Source organism: Gallus gallus, chromosome 1 (genome assembly GCF_016699485.2).
Source record: "Gallus gallus isolate bGalGal1 chromosome 1, bGalGal1.mat.broiler.GRCg7b, whole genome shotgun sequence".
Taxonomy (NCBI): Eukaryota; Metazoa; Chordata; class Aves; order Galliformes; family Phasianidae; genus Gallus; species Gallus gallus.
Window position 1 is genome coordinate 189775209 of NC_052532.1, and position 20800 is coordinate 189796008.

Below are 20800 nucleotides of genomic sequence, written 5' to 3' on the forward strand. Positions count from 1 at the left end.
AAAATCAAACAGCTTACATTACTGTGTATCAAATTATTCCAGTATTTGTATTTTTAGATTTTAAAATCTCATTTTATGTTACCAGTAAGTGTAGCTTACAGCAAAAATAATAATAATAATAATATAAAAAATTAAAAATTGAATGTCTGAGCACACTCTAAACTTCCCCTTCCTGATGTTCAGTAACCTTTAGCTCTATGCCTCCTGCTCTATTTTTTCCATAGGTATGCTTTATTGTCATATTTAGTGCTTCAGTTATCCAGTGCTTCAGTGATTGTATAATCATGACAATCAACTCTGCTGTATTAAGAGCTTAAAAAAAGAAATCAATTTTTCCCAGCATGACTATATGTTCGAAGTTACAATATAGAGGGTATTCATTATACTCTTCAGCTGCAGGTGAATTTTAAGTAACCTGGAGTGATGAAAATTAGATGCCATTGCTGTGCTACCAGCAGAAGCATGCACAGAAAGCATCGTGAGCCATCAAGACCAATGTCCAGCCTTTGACAGCTGCCAGAAACAGATGTTCTGGCACAATATGGAGAAAATGACAGTGATATAAATGGTACAGAGATCGAAGACCCCACTTGCAACAGCAGAATCTTTCAGTTTATAAACTTTTCAAAATACAATCATTCATTAAAAACACAGAACTTTCTGTGTTGTATTCTAAATTTCTGGGATCTGCACATTTCCTATGGTGTAGTTTCTCAGGGAATCTCCTATGAGTCTTCTATCTCCTCCACAATGTATATGCAGCTTGTGGGTAGGACAGTGGCAAAAGATGAGACACGGTATTTTCACACAAGCAGAAATATTTATAACATCTGATCTTGATGTGTTTAGAAAATGCCTGGACATTGCCTGTCCAGACATTGGCCAGTGCCAACAACTGACAGCAACACTTGTCTGCCTTCCTGTGAGTTAACTCCTACTTGATTGAGAAAATGGGATTTTCATTTCAGAGGATTCAGAATCTAATTTTTTTTTTTTTTTGTCTCATTTTCAAACTTGCCATACCTCACTGGTGGTTTTTTTTTTTTTTTTTTTTTCCTTTTCTGCTTGTGCTTTCAGAACCCTTGCCTTAATCCTAGCCCACTGCTTTCTCCCCAAGCCCCCAAGCTACTCTCTTTGCCTTACCCTCATTCATGTCTTTTCTCTGCTTCTCCCACCTGAATCACAGGACCACAGAATCATAGGGGTTGGAAGGGATCTCTGGGGATATTCAAGTCCATCTCCTTGCTAAAGCAGGCTTTTCCTAGTGCTGCTTCTTGCCTCTCCTTAGTCTTTCGTCATTGTTGCATCTTGTGATATTGACTCCTGCAGCATCCATACAGTTCAAGATAAACTCAGGAGCACATAAGAAGTCATAGTCTATTCACTGCTAGAATACTTCACCAGTGAAATTCTCCTCAGTGATTCAGAATAAGAAGTTGGGAAGAGGAGCATCTACTATATTCTTAATACCATGAGAATTTCCTGGCACGGCCAAGCATTTTGCTGCTTTGGTCTCAGAAGATGCCAGCCTGGTGAGCTGTCAAATCTAGTATAGTTTGTATTTTCCCCCCACACATTGGTGATGGATAGGACACCTGAGGGGAGCTTGTTCCTGTTCCTAAGGTAAGAGTGTTAAAGTGAAGGATGTTACGCAATGCCTAATTGGAAGAGAGAAAGAAAAAAAGATACAGCAGCAGAAATTGCTTGGGCTTACCCCATGTCTATTTTGCATCGATGCTATGCAGGAGGAATGCTCTCCCTGCCTTGAGCTCTGTGCACTAATGCACAAATCTCTGTGACACAAGTGATCTTACTCAAAGCCTCTTGCCAGTGGCAATCCTGCATCTCTTCTGTAACTCCAGTTGCTGAGCACTTTTATTTTAACACTGCTGTGGCCTAACAAGAATAGGTGGAAGTAGGTTTCTCAGTGCCACTGTCAAATGTTATGCATAGCAAGTGGCAGCAATGTTCCAGCTGACTTACTCAGCTGATTGTCTGTGAATAGGCAGTAAACTCTTTCAGAGAGTTCTAGAGCCCTATACAATATATCAGTCTCTATGGATGGTTCACAGCAGTCAGTATAACTATAAACACACTGTATTTTTGCATACATTCATTTTTGGACCCAAAAATCCAAACAGAAATAAGTCTAGAAATAAGAGTGGAGTCAGATGTTATGTCCACATCAGCAAGCAGCAGGCAAGGATTCAAAGAATGAGGAGCTGACTGGGAGGATTAAGCAGCCATATTACACATTTTGGGTTGAGTTTTCTTTTGAAATATTTCTAATATGGTTTTATAAACTGAAAATCCAAAAGATTTTGCATAGTACTTGTTGCATTCCTGGACTGCATTTTTCTGCTTAGTGTCATCAAAAAAGCAATCCCATTCGTACACTCCAAGCTTTCTCTGTAACAGAAGACAAAACAAGACATGTGTAGGACTGGGAGATTCACTTCAAAAGCTCATTTATAATTTAAATGAAAATGTTAATCTACATGTATCCAGAAACCACCTCCAAGAGTCCCAAAATGCACAGAGATACATCAACTGCCTATAGCATGTAAATCTTTGAGCATGGTCTACTGCTTATCACTCCTAATTAGAAAAATATTTCCTTGTCACCTCAAATGACTGTTTTTTTAAATAAGTTGTTTCTTTCAATAAACAGATCTAGACTATGACAAAGTAGAGGCTATTCCCTATTAAAGATTAAGTGACAGATCAGAGCTTGTGCAAGAGTCAACAATACTAGTGAAGAAAATTAACAAGTTGCTAGTAGTTTGATCACAACACTAATAGTAAGCTAAATAAGCGTAACTGTTCAGACATTCAGTAATAACTCTTTTATTTGTGTTAATAAAACTTTTTGTTAAGCAACAGCTTTGCAAAATGTGCAAGTTTTAGCAGCTGAAAAAACAAGAGGTTTGACTTCCACTCTCACCTTGGATAGTGCAATAAATAATTGTTTGTTTCAGCTAAAATAGAAAAAGATTTGGAAAAAAAACAAAATCAGCTATTCTGCCAGATAACAGGTTGCTAGAGATGTACAAGGAAGAAAAAAGAAGGCAGGGAAGAGAGGAAGTTATATTTTGTCACCTTTTTTAAACTTTCATATTATGCTTGGATGGAAAAATAAATCTAGACATAAGGAAAGGGGAATTTATCAAAATATCTGATCAAAGTTAACAAACAGTGAGGTCATAGACCTGTCAAAGGAATCTCTTCAATAACTGTTATCCATACAGAGAGGAAAAGGAGCTAAGATAAAAAACACTTCCAGGCAAGTGTCAGAGTTATGACTGAAGTGCAGTTTAAGAAGCATTTTTGTCAATCTGAAATACCTTTTGGCACTCCTAATAAGAGCAAAACAAACAGGATATTAAGATCCAAGAGATAATTCCTCAGCAATACTGAATTAACTATGAGGTCTCAGTTCAGCAAAGTGAGTAAGCATATACAGACATTTAACTGTGAATTTAAATCTCCTCACTGAAAGCCTGAGATACACCTTAGCACAACTCCGAATGTAGACCTAAGAATGGCGATCATTTTATTTTATTTTTTTACACCTGAACCTTCTTTTAATCCACAGGCACAAAGCAGTTCAGTAGCTGTGGAACAACTCTGGGATTCAGGGGATGTACATATTTTCGTGTCCCAACCCTTCAAGATCATGAACAAAAAAATTTTGCAAAACACATGCTGTCATCTAAGGGCCATGTTTTCAAACCTGCTTATCTCCTCTCTGCCACATCTCTGTAGTCCTGTGACGGAAGCATTGGTACTTCTCAACCAGAAATGAGAGAAGTGCTTAACTATGTTAAAGTAGAGTGCAATAGTGACACTTCTGATAGTTACTACCCCCTCCTTTCAGATTAAACTGCTCTGAATTCTTAGTAATTTGAAGGTCAAGGATCATGAAACTAGGCACCAATGAAAGCAAAGGCCCAGGATGAGGTCAATGGTCAGAGTACAAGGAATCAAGCCAAAAAGGAAAAGCTTCCCACAGACACAATATAGATTCCTCTTCTGCCTTCTTTGCAACATATGGTGTAGTAAGACATGCATACTTTCTCCCTGCCCCCCCAATTTAACTCCCTGGCACCACCTGTTAGGAGTGAGCAGACTGCAAAAAATTATTGCATTGGGGACAGATATAAATGGTGATGGTTTTGATGTAGTGCATAAAATTAGAACTAAAATCTCTAAGTCAGGATTATGAGCAATAGTTCATTACTGTAACTTGCACTGTCCTTTAGAAAGGAGCTGGTTAACAACCTGACCTGGTTATTTTATCGATTGGAGATATTTGCCTGAGATATTAATTCCTTTGTTGTCTGTTCCACCACCTATATTTTAAAACTGTCTTTCCACTCTGAGGACCTATGTTCTCTTCCACACAGAACACGTGTGTTATTCCTATATATGCTTCTTCCCAAGTTCAAGAACCATGTGATAGCAGAAGGCACAATATTATGAGCATGCTTAGATCCATGATTTCATGACATATAACTAAAATATTTCCCAAAACAAACATCCTCCTTTCTTTCCAAACTTTTTTTGCTTGCAGAAATTGGATGTGTACATGTAAATTGAGAAATATAATCCTATGAATCTGAAGTAAAAAATTATGTATATAGATAGGGTCTGGAGAATGCAAAGGAATGAGACAGGGATTCTTGAAGTGAGGCAGGGATGGACTGGGATGCATATAGACCTCACGTATACTTGCTGTTGTTATCAAAGAGGACTAATATGACATGTGCTGAGCCATCCCAGGACAACTCAACTCACTGATGCTCCTTCTTATCTTTCTGAAAACGATCACTATCCCGCACAACCCCTTCTCCTTTGAGAAGCAGTTCGTACACCATCACAAGAAGATAAAACATTGGCTGTGACTAACTTAATGAGCCTGAAGCTCCAGAGAAAGAGTGGGAAAAGAAGTTTGAAATTTATTATTTTTATTCTCCTGCTTATTCCTAACAGGATCTGAAAATCATGAAAGAGCTTAAGTGCATCAAAGAACATCCTTTGAAAATCATGCTTACAGGCAGGAATACAAATTGGATACCAGTCCCTAGGTCACTGGCCTACCTTTGTAGAAGGGTGGCTTGCATTTAATTTCCCCTGGCTAACAATTCACCTTCATTAATTAGAATTTGATACTTGAAAACAAGGGGAGAATATGTTTTTAAGTTAAAAATTGAAAATAAATATGATTTGTTCTCTTGAATAAACTGCACATTAAAAAAGCTTTTAAACTGTTAAACTCTTGATGCTATTTATATCACTAGTGGCATCATGACACAGCGATTAAATTATAACCCTTTCACTAAAAGACTGTATTTTTAGCTATTTAAGATGGAAGTGAAGAAACAAGAAACTTTGGTTCAGGAAAGTCTCAAGTAATGGGAGACATAGGCAGGTTGTAGTTTATGGAAAGGAAAAGGTAGACAACTAGACTGTAGATGTTTTACTGTAATCTTGTTTGTGTTTAAGGGTATTACAGGTTCTAGTAGATCATTAAACTCTACCTGAATTAAGTTTAGGGAGCATTAGGTGATCTATATCTTATTTCCTTAAAGTACTTCATTTTACTCAGGCTACGCCATAATATAAGAACTCAAAATATTCCACTGTGTTCCCTGGTTTGTGGACTGTACAACTAAAATTTGATTCTTGTAGCATTGCCATCTTTGAGGATTAAAATCTTACACATTAAGATGACTTAAGAATTATTATTAGCACTACCTTTTATGTAAATACTCTTTTCTTACTGTATTTTAAACATATAGGAACATTTATTTATATAATTTTCCATAAGGATAGCAAGGAAAAGGAATGGGAAAAACACTTTAAACCCCTCACACAATTACTGTGGTTGACCCAGTGATCCAAGAACCAAACTTGTTTACCCAAAGACAAGAACTTTTTAAAACATGCCATCTCTTTTGAATTATTACAGTAAAATCACAAACAACATTTGCTATATCCTCATGTTGAATCAGGATGGATATACAGGGAGAAATACAGCCTAATCCAACACCTTTGCTCAAACATTTGGGGTGGGATTGCATTACACAGCCCAAAATGAAACTTCTGTCTGACTGCGCCACCTTTTGATTTACATTTAAAAGAGAAATTAAATGATTGTCCGCTCCCTACAAGAAAACACTTCTTTAAAGATATTCCCATAGACTTAAAAATGGGTTCAGGAGCTTACTTTATTCATTTCTTACAGAGAAGTGCCGGGCTGCATACTTTAGTACTGCTGTTACAATTAAAAGCCATGTCAGCAATAGAAATGGAAAAAAAAACATATTCATTCTTGCTGGTTTGTGTAATAACGGTATACACATCCAGATCAATAAAGCCGGGCTAACGGCAGCGTGGTGGCTCAGTAATCTTAGCACTGTTAGCAAAGTATGCAGTCGAGTCTAAAACAAATGCTTCATAATCCATTCGATTCTCCTATGTAAATCTGTACTCGTACAATCCTGGGAAATAAGAAACCTTTACTCCTGCTGATTTTTTTTCTTAACATTTAAAACGTATCGGCTGTAAGCCCTAATTTATAGCCAACATATCGTAATTTGCACTGAAATCTCAAGTCAGACATGAAATTAAACAGCACAGATATTCAAAGGAGTTACAGCATGCATTTAAATACATTAACCACATCCTACCTTGCATCCAAACATCAACGACAAAGTGTTGTTGGTGCATGCAACTTTGCAGTGGCAAATCATTGGTGTAAAGCAGTCAGGATTTTTAACAATAGGGCACATTCCTTTAGTGCTGCAGTAGTGGCAGCCTTCTGAAGGCTAAAAACAAGTAGCTAATACAGCACATGGAGTGGCAACATATGCTGCTCAACAGCTAGCTTTTCTCTTGCTGGTCAGAAGCAGCCTGCTTGATTCTCTACCTGTGTCCCATTCAGCCATCCCCTTCTTTGTTGATGAATCAACGATGCAGCATTGATCGCGAATCTCAGGATTTCCCTTCCTCTGGGAAATTAGTTTTTACATTGAAGAAAAAAAAAGAAAAAAAAAGAAAAAAAAAAAAGGGGGGGGGGGGGGGGGAGAAGAAGAGAGAAATGGAAATGAGGGGGACTAGCAGGTGTGGCAGTATTAGCATGTAAAAGGATGTAAACGCCTACTCATAACAATCACATAAGATTGTCATGCTAGCTGAAGTGGGCTGAAATTATTCCATCGGAAGAAAAATACTGCAGCTCCTGATTTGGTAAAAAGCCAGTGAGTTGCTGCAATACATAGTCATTGTGGGGAGAGAAGAGAGAAAAAATTACTTATCTAAGAAGCCAGAATCCTCAGCCTTTATCAATATGCATTCCAGCAAGGATTCCCTTTCCAGCGCCTCCCCGAGAAAAAGAATCAAATCAGTCGCAACTCCGGAGAAGCGATGACCTTTGCTTTCCCCAAAAAGATGAATCTCAGCACGAAACAAACTGTACTCAAAGCTGAAAATCCCAGATGCTGGGAGTTTGCAATCAGGGAAATGCAAGTAACATTTATCCAATCCTGGCTTGCCACATGGGAGCTTTCTCCGGGCACAAATTTACAAATAGACAGGTTGAAGGATTGCAGGAGACACGGAATAAAGATATGAAGTTACACAGAAAATGCACCAGCGTGAAGCTCAAAATGCAACCCTCTCTAAGCTCTGCTTTTGAGGCAATGTAACCGCTGACTCTCCTGCGAGAGCTGTTATCCTATAACCTGCAAATGGCTTTCTCTGATCCAGAAATGCAATAATTAAAGAAGTTTGGGAGCATAACGCTGCTTTGGATTCGGTTACAGCTGCCGCTGTTTCTTCAGTTAAAGCAACACCAGCTGAAAATGCATAATAAAGCATTTGGATGAGCAAACTGCTAGCTGTGCTTTTTAAGAGGATTATTTATATCAGAAGTTGGATGAATATACCCTCCACTTCTAGGGTCGGCACACACAGATACAAAATGCAAAGGCTGTGATGAAGGAAGCAAAGCGATGTCTTCACAGATTTCACAGCTGATAGCAAAGCAAACCCAGCAGTTGTGTCACAGCGACTTGACCCTGCGTTTTGCACCTCACTAAGCTCTGCCCATCACATTAGAAACTCTTTCTAAATAAATGAGAGCAGCTTGTCTCCCTGGTAATTGTGAGTGCATTCTCCAGGCGCGATTGAGACAATTTTCTGTAATAAACGCGAATGAAAAAAATTTGTTATACAACAGAATGGAGAGAGTGGCAAATGGAGGTCTGTATGCAGCTCCCTCAGACAGGATAGAGTCAATGTTACAGAATTCTTAAACAGATCTGAGACTGCAGACACTAACGTAGAAGAGCTCTGCTATTAAGGTTTTGTATTTATATAAATGTGGATATATGTTTGTGTGCATTGCATGTATGTATTTATATTTTAAGAAGGATTTATCTGGCACAACTTGCCCTCCTTTGCAAAGTTCTAAAACATTTAAAAAACCCAACATTTTATTGAATAGCATTGATTCTACACTTTCTTTATCGCTGTACAAGAACTTCCTTTTCGAGTGTGTGTGTGTGTGTGTTTGCAGCCAAATGTCAGCTGGGTACGATATCTCCTGATTATTGTTTCTCACTCTTGGTATTTTTGAAGTTAGGATTTGTGAGAACCTGCACTCAGTAAAATGACAGCAGTTGATCGTTCAGAGCACCAGATAGGATTGCTCTGCAGTTAAAGTTACAACCCAGTTCTGAAGATTTATGTCTCTCAAATAACAGACTCTTACAATTCAGTGTCCTCAATTCACTCAGCTGGTAGCTTTAATCCATCAGCCTGCACGTGAGTGCAAAATGCTTTGTTATGCCATGGGAGTTGGCCGTGTGGACGCCAATTAATCAGCTATCAATAATCTAAGTTTGTCTGACCTGTTCGTCCAAAGAGACATCCCAGCAGCACTCCTTTCCAAATTGCTGTGCCAGTAATCACCTGAAACATTGACTGAGCCTGTTAAGATGTGGTGACAAACAGCAGCCGAAACATAGCTGGATCTTTGATCTGTTTATTCCTAGCTTGCCTGTGTCGTTATTAAGCTATATATTATACAGATTTTCTTTCAAGTACTGTCTCTCGCATAACCAGCGCTGGTGTAAATATAGAAAAGTGTAGTTTCCATGACAATACATTCCATAGTTACAGCCAGCAGCCACCAGCTTTAAAACATGAATCACAGTGCTACCTTAAGGTGTGAGCATGCTACATCACCGGCTTTAGGAGCATTAATTTGGGATGGGTGTGGCGTGAGAATATTTTTGGTAGACACTACTACAAAATGCCAGAAAACTGTGTTATTTAACTGTCTTAGCCATTCTAATATCCACCCATCCTGGACCTTTAAGTGATCAGTAACGTTCTCGATCTGTCCTACCCATTAGCATTTCTAATATAAGAATAGATTGCATCTGCACTTTTTGATGTTTTAAACATGATGTCCTGGTTTAAAACATGATGTCCTGGTTTAAAACCATAATCACGCAAATGCGTTTTCTGATTAATGTTCATGGGGGCTAATTAAAATCACCTGCATTTAATTTCTAGTTCAGATCTCCAAGAAGGGGAGGAAAACAGCCAGTTAGCCTCTCAGATCTTTCAGGTCTGACTGCACTCAGCTGACTCCTTCTCTCAAAAGGGAGGATGGTTCTGCTTATTAAAACTCCCATCTCTTCCCCAGTTCCTGATTTTCAGGGATGCTATTGCAGACTTTCAACCAGAACAGCTTTCACCTGTGATTTTGTTTCTAGTGTTAAGATGCATCAAACACCAGCCACCTGAGTATTGTGCAAGGCACCAAATAGATCTCCTCACACTTAAACTAATTGTTGCTTTCAAGTGAAAAACAGTTACCTGATGTATAGTCATTTGGGACAAGATCAGAAAAGGAAGATTCATTGAAATTCATTCATTGAAATGACAGATTGAGATAATAACTCATGTCACAATTGGCCGAGACATTCATTTCAATTATGTGACAACCACATATAGAAAATTGCTATAAGAAAGCATTTGCTCAGAGATCCACTTCTATGTTTTCTACTAACAGCACTCATCACACATGCATATATAAATTGTTCATTGCGAGTAAAGTCATTTAAACCCTAGTCATACTGCAGGAGCAAGGTTTCTTAGAGGAGCTTTGTCTATATTTTTTCTCTCTCTGGCAGGATTTGCAGAGGTATATACATTGTTGGTATTGTCATATGAAAAAAAAATCAAAAAAAAAAAAAAACAGGGTCCACAGATCTGCTGCATTTGAGGAAGAACACGAACTGTTGCCCCACTTATTGTCCCCACCAATCCACTCAGCTGGTAACATTTCTCCTTCTCTAGCAGTCTCGCTGAGACTGGTAACTTAACTTTTCATTCCAATGGCCTACCATGAAAATTTCCTCTAAATGCTCACCACACCCATTAGATGCCAGAGGATTAATATGATTAATAGGCCTTTGGCCAAGCTATATGCATTAATATTTTCTTCTAATCTTCTGTTAAAATTCAAAATCACCTTCTCTATTGCTCTTCTCTGTATTCCCTGTATGCTAATCAGGGCTCCTGAAAAATAAGTCTGCCTCCGACAATGATTAAAGAGTTGTCTTCTCAAAGAATCACATTAGATGAAAGAAAAAAAAAAAAAAGACTTTACAACACAGGCAGCATGTACAAAAGGTATCAGAGAACATAAATACACAACAAACTTGAAAGATCCCCCATCAAAATAGAAATGAGTTCACACAACCCTGTTCCTTAAGAATAAAAGAGTTCCAAATCTACTCTAGTCTAAACCAAAACTTTCACAGATGTGCTGCCATTTGCAGGGACTCAGGGCATTTCAAAGACCTTAACTATGCTTGTGTTTTATGAGAGGTGGTCATTCTGGGGGATGAACTGAAGATTACTTGTGTATTTCACTAATAATTATCTGCTCATGACTCTCACAAGCACAATCTTAGTTTGCCTGAAAATCCATCCACCTTTTGAACAGATAGCATTGAAACCCATTCATGAAATACCACACAGACACAGGATATCACCTCAAAAACAGCTAAGATTATAGGAAGGCCCGTAGCTCATTCAAACCTCTGCTTGAACCCATGCTAAATGAGACCATGCTCATGAGACTGAATTTCACCTCCAACTGCTAGAAGGGGGAAGGTTGGGTTTGGTTTTATGTGTACAGTGGCTCATGGACTCTGGATCAGTTCCGCAGTAAGAAGGAGATGAGTAATGCCTCTGGGCTGGGGACAGCCAAGGAAAGAGAGGCAAAGAGACTGGTTTGCTAGCTACCTTTGTGTGATACAATTGCTGTTTCTGGGACCCGTCTCTTCCACCCCCACGAGCACTATTCGTGTGTCACACATAGTGCTTCATAGCTGCTGGTTTGTCCTTCCAAAATCTCTGTATGTACGCAGAGATAACTTGGCTCCTGCCCTTTCTCTAGAGCAAAGCTGATGTCATCACGTAGAGCTGATAAGGCTGTACACAACTCATAGAAAGTTATCCTGGAGAATCATGAGATCCTAACATGGAGGCAGATGGGCAGAGGATAGTTAGGATGCACTGAAAAAATACCTGTGCATTAAGAATTCAGATGTGGTAGGCAACATGGAAAGCATTATATGACTCAATCTCTCCACCTGAAGGAGATAATGCCTTCCAATTAACTGCCCATATCTCCAAGTACAGAGTCATATAAACAATGTTTTTAAGTTAATGGGCATATTCTAACAAAAATTACTCATGCTCATAAGTGTTCATACATTTTAAAGTGTCACATTACCACCACAGCTTTACATTCTTAACCACTGGAAAACTGTTTGAAGATGTTCAGGATATAACATATAAAATTATCCGAAATGCTAATTACATCTAAGTTGTTTTACTAGAAATAATGTGAAAAAAACTAAGATGTTCAGAGACAGATATTTCCAAAAACTAATTTTTATCTATTAAATCATTTACAAAACCACTCTTTGTACACATTTTTTAAAGTACCTTCTACAGCCATGCATACATTTAAAAGAAAAATGAGAGAGGGTGAAAAACTACTTGGATGAAATATGAACTTGAAGGAGAAAACAAGGATATTACTGTCAGTCCTCATTAGCTACCAAACAGTTCTGCTTTTCTGAAGATTTCTATTTATATCTTGTTTTATAATTTCTAAAATTTTCTGTGACAAACAGAAATAAAGAGCTGGTCCTATTGACACAGAGCAGAAACCTTCACACAGTTCATTCACAATATATGTGCCTCTCCTTAATATAACTATGTATAACCCCAGATTTTATTGTAATACGGATAAATCCAAATGAGCTTAAAAGAGTCACTTTTTAGACACCACATGGTTGAGCTCACCAGGGACAGGTCTGGTATTTACACAGGATGTTGGGGCAGAAGAGCACTGAATGAACATCAGCATGCACTGTATTTTGTATTATGAGGACTAGACTGTTACTAAGACTACACCTGCTAGGTCAGTTATGTCAGTACAAGCTGAAGTCATTGTAGTGTATGAACACGTACTACGTGCATTAAACAAAGGTGTAAACCTTGCCATGGTCCTTCACATGGTCTGCAGCTCTACAAGCATGTTCTTTCTATTGTGTATACAAGGCTCTCCCCCAAGTAGGAGATAAAATGCTCAGCAATAATCTTCCAGAAATGTTCCATATATAGCTCTACTTTCATAATACTCTTCAGTGTGAAGTTCCTCATTTTTTTCACCTCTTCTATGACAATTTAACTTTGATTATCTTGAATCCAGCTCCTGGTATTTGTATCAGCTGTCCCAGCATGTCACAGTAGAAGAAACAAAGAGCTCCTGTTCATCTTCTCAGTGTCACTCATGACTTTGTAAAGTAATGCTCTATCTTTAACTTGTCTCTATTCCATTAGAAAATGTTATAGCTTAATAGAACTCAATTTCTGTTACAATAACAACTTTTATTTGAAGATGAGCATTGTTTATGACAATTTGCTCTACTTAATCCCTCACCATAGCTCATAAAATCCATATCTTCAGTTGTTTCTTCTACACTCTCCATCCCTCCTCAGCACACAGCCCAGCAGAATAATTCCTTCTATTTCACATTTCCAATATTTCTCTAAAATATATCTCACATTTTTTATTTTTTATACAAGCTTTAGTATAGCCTCACTGTCTTCTAAGACTTGTTTTGACATTCATTTCTATCCCATCCATCCTCCTCTGCCTACTCGCTAATCAGTGTGCATTCAGCACTTGTGCAATTGGATATCCCTTCCTACATGTATCACTTCACACTGTTTCATCCTGTTGCTTTCAGGCCATTTATTTATACTGAACTTTATTTGATCCATTCCTCTGGCAAATTCCAGAGGGTTCAGCTCAGTATATGGGCTTTCATGAAATGTATATGGAAGCAGATCTTCCTGGGATTTGGACTATGTGTTGTGTAGAGCATTACATCTCCAAAAAGAGTTTTAAAGGGAAAGTTCACTTTCAGGAAACGTCTGGTTACAGAGAAGTTATGTACAGTGCTTAGATCTCATTCACTTTGGATCACATAGAACTGAACTGTTGGTGCTCATAGATGGCCCGTAGAGGTGGAAACTCAGTAGGGACTATATCTGGCTGAAGGAAAATAAGAACTCTATCGTGCTGAAGAATCATTTCTGAACTGCTGGATTGGAGACAGAAGTACAAAAAAAATGAAAACAAATATAAAAAGAATATTTTTTTTTACCTTGAACGTTTCCTGAAAGAGTTTCAAGAGGACTTTAATGCCCACACACAATTCCCATAATTTGCTTTTGATGGAATAAAAGTGTCTGTACTACCACCTCTAGCACTGAGCATCTCAGACTGCTGCTGGCAGCTCCAAAGAGGAACCACCGGAAACCAGCCTTCATTGCTTGCATCATGTGGTTCTACTATTTAGAGAGAAATGATAAGCCTAAAGGAAAAATACTTGATGAAAGCAGAAGTAAAAATAAAACTGATGATGTATCACAATTCACAAGAGACAGAGAAGGCTGGGCTTTGGGGCATTTTGGATAAATTAATATTTCCACTTCCTCCCCATCTCCCCTCCCCCCAAGAAACTGATATCTTGATTGCCAAACATCACCAAATAAAGTGATAAATTCAGGCATGATAAATAAATAAATGTACAGACTGGGCCTGAAACTAATTCCCATTTAATGTAAAGTCTAACATTGTTTGTCTCTATACTATTGCATTTAAACTTTACTAAGGAAAAGAGCGAAAGCATCTCAACTGAGTTCTAATTAGATTCAGGTTTCATGTCAGAGATGAACCTGGGTTGCCACCATGTGTGCTAGAAGCAGCAGTACAAATTTTGTTTCTTCTGTGCAGATTTTCTTTTGCTCAAAACATTGGAAAGAAGCCCCGATTATCTAAATGTTCAATTCTTTTTTTTAATATAATTTTTCTATGAACTGATGTATCCACCTTCCTAGCTCCCATTCCAAGTCAGTGTTTTTCAGCAATTTCCAGCAGTCAGGAACTTTGTGGCTGATGTTCCACAGATTTTCCTAAATACGTAATTCTCAGTTCATTTCTGGGAAGTGCCATAGTTTTTAGTATTTAATGGCTTTTCAGTTACAAAATTCTTATTCTGTGAAACAAAATATAAAAAAGTAAAGAAAAACCAACCAACCAAACAATAAAAGATAAAACCTAAACCCTATATTTCATTAACTCCAATGTCAGCAGAAAGCAAATAAAAGGAGACATCATCATGGGCACACCTAAACTTAACAGGAAATTTTCCACCTATACTCCAACCAAAGTATAGGAGAGACCTCTGTTACATGCGATCATTCCACATGTGGGGAAACCACCACTCTGGATGAGGAAAAGCCATCAAATGTCACCTTTTACTTTTTGGAGAGGGGCTGCCTTTGGCTCCAAGCCACACAGCAGCACCAGCCAGTGGAGCCACCAACAACAGGAAGGTCCCATTGGAGAGAAATGCCTTGGAAAGATGTCCTCTCCTCTGTCCTGGTTTTGTACTGGTTTTAGCTAAACCTCTGAAACCTGATCATTTCTTTTTGTGGTGGGAAAAGCAATGGTTACTAGCTGAAAGCTTGGAGGGTGTTCCATGTGTTTTCAATCCAACAGTTAAAAACAAAGCTCCTTTCTGCCTCCACAGTCTGACGCCCACCATCATGACTTTACAAGAAAAATGGTAAACTCTTAATGGCCACTAGAAACCAGATGGAGGGAAGGGCAGAGACTTTAATCCCAAGTTGCCTGGGAATCCTATCAGTACCCTCACTCACAAGAGCTTCTCAGCTGGGTGCTCATAGTACAGACACTTCCCCAAAGTTCACCAGCCAACTCAGTCCTCCACTGCAGTGTGCACAGGGCTGATTGCAGCCATCCTCTTTTGCTCCTTCACAGTCAGTTTGACCACTGGCCCTTTACAAAACTCTTCTATTTCTCAAATGGTATTAAAAGTCCAGGCAGAGATTTTCCACCCTACTGATGCTGCACAAGCATATTCTATCCCCCAGGGTTGTGGGAGTACTAACAGGGCCAGTTACTATTGACCCAGGTGAAACACTCCTGTAAATTAAAGCTGCTAAGGGAAAGGGCATTGCCTCCAGCTCCGCATCAGGCAGGAATATCTACCTCCAGCACTCCACTACCCAGAGGAAAGGAATAATCTAAAATGAGTGTTACCCAGAGGGAGCGTCTCCTCCAAGGCATCCACAGAAATAATGAAATGAAATAAAGCTATACTCTGGAGAGCTGTTGGAGAACCTGGTTGACACTTCTAAGATGACTTTCTAATGCTGGAGCTTACTGGGAAACCAATGTATTTCTAGGGGAAAAGGAGCCAACGTAGCTTAAAGCGCTCCTGGTGGTGGTTGGCCCATGATAAGCCTGCAGAACCTTCCTGAACTCATCTGGTGATTGAATACCACCTCCTTGCCATGGGGTTAAAGCCTGCCACCAGGCCCCACCCAGCACAGCCTCAGAGAGAGACCCTTGTCTCTTAGAAATACTTCCATGGAGTGATGCTAATGCAAAGCAACGTGCATGAGATCATTGTAGGGTGGGGGAACAGGAGTCTCCCTGTCCTCCTTGTAGCTAAATGAACATCACTCAGCCAGGAGAGAAGATAAAGGGAGAAGAAGCCTGGGGCCATTTGACTCTTGCCTGGCTGAGAGCTGTTGTAATTCAGCTAGAAGCACAGACGGGAAGGACCATAATTCTCAGAATGGCAGCATCCTTGGTTCTGCCCCATCCAGGTGTTTGAGCGAGCAGCTTGGTGGTAGCTTACCTGAGGAGAGCTGCCCTCCTGCTTCGGCTCAGTCTGCACTGCAGCTGATTTGTCTGGAGCAAGCTTCCAGGAAAAACAAAAAAAGCAGGCTGGGCAAAGTCTGCTCACAGGCTGTGCTGCAGCAGGAGCATCCATCTTAGATCCAGTGGAGGAGGAGAGCTTGGACATGCTCCCTTTTTAAAGCAACAGTGCTCCTACTGAGCATGGCAAGGAAGGGCAGTGCTATGCCAGTGGATGCACCGATACGTGTGGAGCACATTAAAGACATTAGCTAATTGATCTTTGCATAACTCTTTTGAGCTACGCAATTAAACATCATCACTCAGATTTACAGGTATGGGCTAACCTTGTGCAGAAACAGCCCGTGATGTTAGAGTGCATGAGCGGGAAGGCTTTCTGTCTGATTTTGTAGGAGCCGAACATCCATAGGTATGATGAGATTTGACAGTACAGAGCATCTATTGTAGACAAGAGAGTACAGCTGTTTTTAAAAGCCAAGCCCTGGGGTATTTCAAGTTGGAAATCCTAAAACAGGAGGCACCCCAAATCACTAAGTCATTAGAATAACACTGGCTTTTCTGTCTAAAAATATCCGGAGAGAAAAGTCAGGATTTTGTCTCTGCTTTTTCTTTATGCATCTAGACAAGACCCTTCCTTGAGGACTTCCCATGGATGCCTGAGGAATTGTTGGTAAAGAGTTGGAATTTCAGAATGAAAATAGAGCTTTTCTTGGGCACAGACAAATCTCCCACATACACTGCAGGAACTGAAGGACTAGAATGTGGGACACCATGTTTGCATCCAGCACCACCTTACAACAAATGTCATGAAGAAGATAGCACAGCTGTTCTGAGAATGGCATTTGTCCTTTCATGGTCACCATAACTCTGCATTGGCTTTACAGCGTGAAGGAAATAGGTAATGGGTACTAACCATGGGAATGGAATGCAGTTAGGACACACTGCATGGCTAGGAGCTGATGTTAACAGAGCGGTATGTGAGGTTTGTTTAATTTAGTCTTTATTACCCTTGGGACATGTTTTTGTTATACGGCAGACCCTTAATAAAAATAAAACTTTTACCTCTACGTGTACTTGACCAAATAACTATAGAAGAGACTTCTGAGACTGCCTCTCTCCTGAGATGGTAATGCTGTAGCAACAGTCTACCAAGGCCCAGATTTTATAGATAGACGCAGTCTGGTACCTTGTGGGATTTTCACTGGTAGGCTGAGCAAGTTTAGAATTAAAATTAAAAAACAGGGCATGTAATAACACCCATTAGTACCTAGTTGTGATTGAGTACATAAATAGCTGTTAACATCTGAGGTTCATCTCATGTAGAGCTCCAAACTGCAGAATTCACTTCCCTTATAGGCACAAGACAACAGCTGAAGTCCCTGTTGTCCTTCAAACCACGCTTCAAGGTACATCCACATATTCATGCAACCTTTTTCTCCTCCAAACCTTCCAGATGCATGAGAGTTACAAGCTGAGTATTCTCCAAAGGGACAGGCCTGAAGTAATTCAAAGTCCTTCGTTAGGCACTCTGTCAATGCTGTAAACATCCCTGTTTAATTGATGTACTGCTTTTATTATGTGTGCCCTTAGGGAGTGTGCTGACCAGAGCCTCTTGTAAATTGAATAAATAAACAAATAAATAAGCAAACATCATTGCTTCAACCAGCTCATGGTGTGACAGAAAAGTCTGTGTGGTTTAATGTGATTTCTACACAACAATTTTGCTGGCTGGAATGGTCATTTTGATTGTCATCAACCTTGGCAGGCTCTTCCAACTTCTTAATCCACCTCAGCAATGACAGAGAATGACAGTCTCCCATTCCAGATTTCTAAGGTCACTTTAATTTATTAAATATGTCATTTTAAAAGCTTCTTTCAAAGTGAAAACTGTCTACTGGTTGGCGACCCTATGACGGCACATAGCAGGGGGGTTGAAACTAGATGATCATTGTGGCCCTTTTCAATCCAGGGCATTCTATGATTCTATGATTCTATTTCCTTCCTTCATCTGGAAAAAGGGGGTGAAGAATGGCATTCTCTGTTGAAAATGATGAAGTTGTATCCTTCTTCTATTCCTCCCCTCCCTCCCCGCCATGTCCATCAACCTCACTTCATAGATCTGTAGTGCTCTCATTAGCTTCTTACTTGCATTTTGTCTGGATCAAAATATTTATAAAACATATTTTAACAAAACTCAGAAAATACAATTCTGTCAACCAGAGTTAGGGCTTCAATGCAAACAAAACCATGCTGTTTGGGGAGATAAGCTACATAAGCCCATGCAAAGGAAGTAATGTAGACATCTGTCACTGAGGGCTGGCCACCCAACTCCTTGCACTGCTGTCTGAGTTGGTTTTGCATCCTGTGCTGATCTCTGGGTTGCCAGAGATAGAGTGTTTTAAGGTGTTCTGACTGGCCTGGACACATCTACAAGAACTGCAGGCACGTACTGACTGTAGCCAGACCATCATCCTTGTGAATGTTATGCATGTGAGCAGTTCTACAGCTGTGAGTCATCATATTGCCTACATTCATACATTCCTTTCCACTCTGGAAGAAAAATGCTTTCATTCATGAGAAGAAAAAGTAGGTTTTAAGCAGTATCATGATGCAATCACATCCTTTTATAGTGTTCAGCTCCTTGTTATGAAATTTGATTCTTCTGAGGCATGACTATTAGCTTAGAGTGTAGGGAACTGAGTTATGATGGAAAGCAGGTTGTGTCACTAAGCCACAATGAATCCCCAGATCATTACACCTAACAGTGGCCTTTGCACACAGAGCTGCTTAAAATTTGCAGGACAGTAATCCCAGATTTTTTTTCAAGCTGGAGAGCAATAGATAAGTATTCTCAGATGATTTTAATATATAATAATAGAATCATAGACTCAATCAGTAAGGTTGAAAATGACCACTAACATCGTCTAGTCCATCCATCTATCACCATCATGCTCACTAACACATGTCCCTCAGTGCCATATATACAAATTTCTTGAACACCTCCAGGGATGCTGACTCCAGCACCTCCCTGGGAAGCCTGTTCCAATTCTTTATTTGTAGAAGAGTGTAGAAATGAAGTTAAACTGAAGATGGAACACAGAGATGTGTGATGTAGTGCCCAAGATCTCCAGATTCTTTTCCATTTAACCACATTGCAAAAATTGTTCTTGGGCGGTGGAGGTGTTTTTAGACACAGTAAAGCTTTCTTGTTAGCAAAATGAAAAGAGAATGTTGTACCATATTTCACAGAATCATAGAATCACAGAGGTTGGAAAGGACCTAAAGAGATCGTTGAGTCCAACCCCCTTGCTAAAGCAGATACCCTACAATAGGTTGCACAAGTAGATGTCCAGATGGGTCTTGAATATCTCCAGAGAAGAGGACTCTGCAACCTCTCTGGACAATCTGTTCCACTGCTCCTTCACTCTCACTGTAAAGAAGTTCTTCCACATGTTGGTACGAAACTTTCTATTTTCAAGTTCTAGGCCATTACGCCTTGTCCTATCACTACACACCACTTAAAAGAGCCTGATCTCATCCATTTGCCTCCCACCTCCCTTTAGATATTTTTGAATATTAATCAGATCTCCCCTCATTGTTCATTTCCCCAGGCTGAACAGACCCAGGTTACTCAGCCTTTCCTCATGCAGGAGATACTCCATGCCCTTTATCATATCTGTGGCCCTCTGCTGGACTCCTTCTAGGAGACCCCTGCCTTTTTTGAACTGGAGATCCCAGAACTAGATGCAGTATTCTAAATGTGGCATCACCATGGCAGAGGAGAGTGGGAGAATCACCTTCCTCCCTCCCAGTATATTTCTTCCAGTTGAGTGAGGCCTCTGTTGCCCTTTGCATTGTCATTAGCCAAACTAACCTGAGATAAACTAAAAATCAGGACAAGTATCAGAGAGGGAATGTTTCTCAGGGATCATTCGCAGAATCCATGAATCTGGATATATTCCTAAGTTTGTCTCACTGAAAGAAAATCAGACTGGATGTCTTCTTCTTTCCCATGTGAAACTGGTAGTATTTGACCTTAGCATATGATTAGCTGTTAAATGACTTTCAAGGAGACTTTCCTATGATAATCTACTTAGCTTTTAGCATCCCTTTATGTCTTCATGGTGGAGATTAGGGTCGATTCTAAAGAACAGCATTAAGTAAAGTCTCAGCTGCATTTTTTTCAGTTAAGTAAATTATTCCTTTATGGGAATACTGAGAGAACTTCATGTCCTCTTTTCTTCTTTCTAATGCATTGTTATGCCATAAGTGACTACGAAAGTCATTTAAGGATTGTAATTGAAACACACCACAGTGCAGAAAGGATCCACCAAAAGAACTGAGGTACTTGTGGTCATTCATAAGATTCCTTAGGTATTTGTGTGTTATAGGAGTGAATGTCACCATATTGTTTCTACCAGATTTTTACCTAGACAATGAAGA

General features: G+C 39.5%; 1 protein-coding gene across 27 annotated transcripts in view; it reads right to left on the bottom strand.

Annotated features, from left to right (window-relative positions):
* The window catches only part of DLG2 (discs large MAGUK scaffold protein 2), a 999237-nt gene that overhangs the window by 624773 nt on the left and 353664 nt on the right, over positions 1 to 20800 (bottom strand). For 3 of the 27 annotated variants that reach the window (XM_025146917.3, XM_015280136.4, XM_015280102.4), the window contains exon 1: positions 6693 to 7497. The exons of the other annotated variants lie outside the window; for them this stretch is intronic. In XM_025146917.3, the coding sequence (XP_025002685.1) occupies positions 6693 to 6794 (102 nt within the window). In that variant the 5' untranslated portion in view covers positions 6795 to 7497. Of the gene's footprint in view, positions 1 to 6692; positions 7498 to 20800 lie in introns of those variants that run through there. 27 annotated transcript variants of the gene reach the window in all.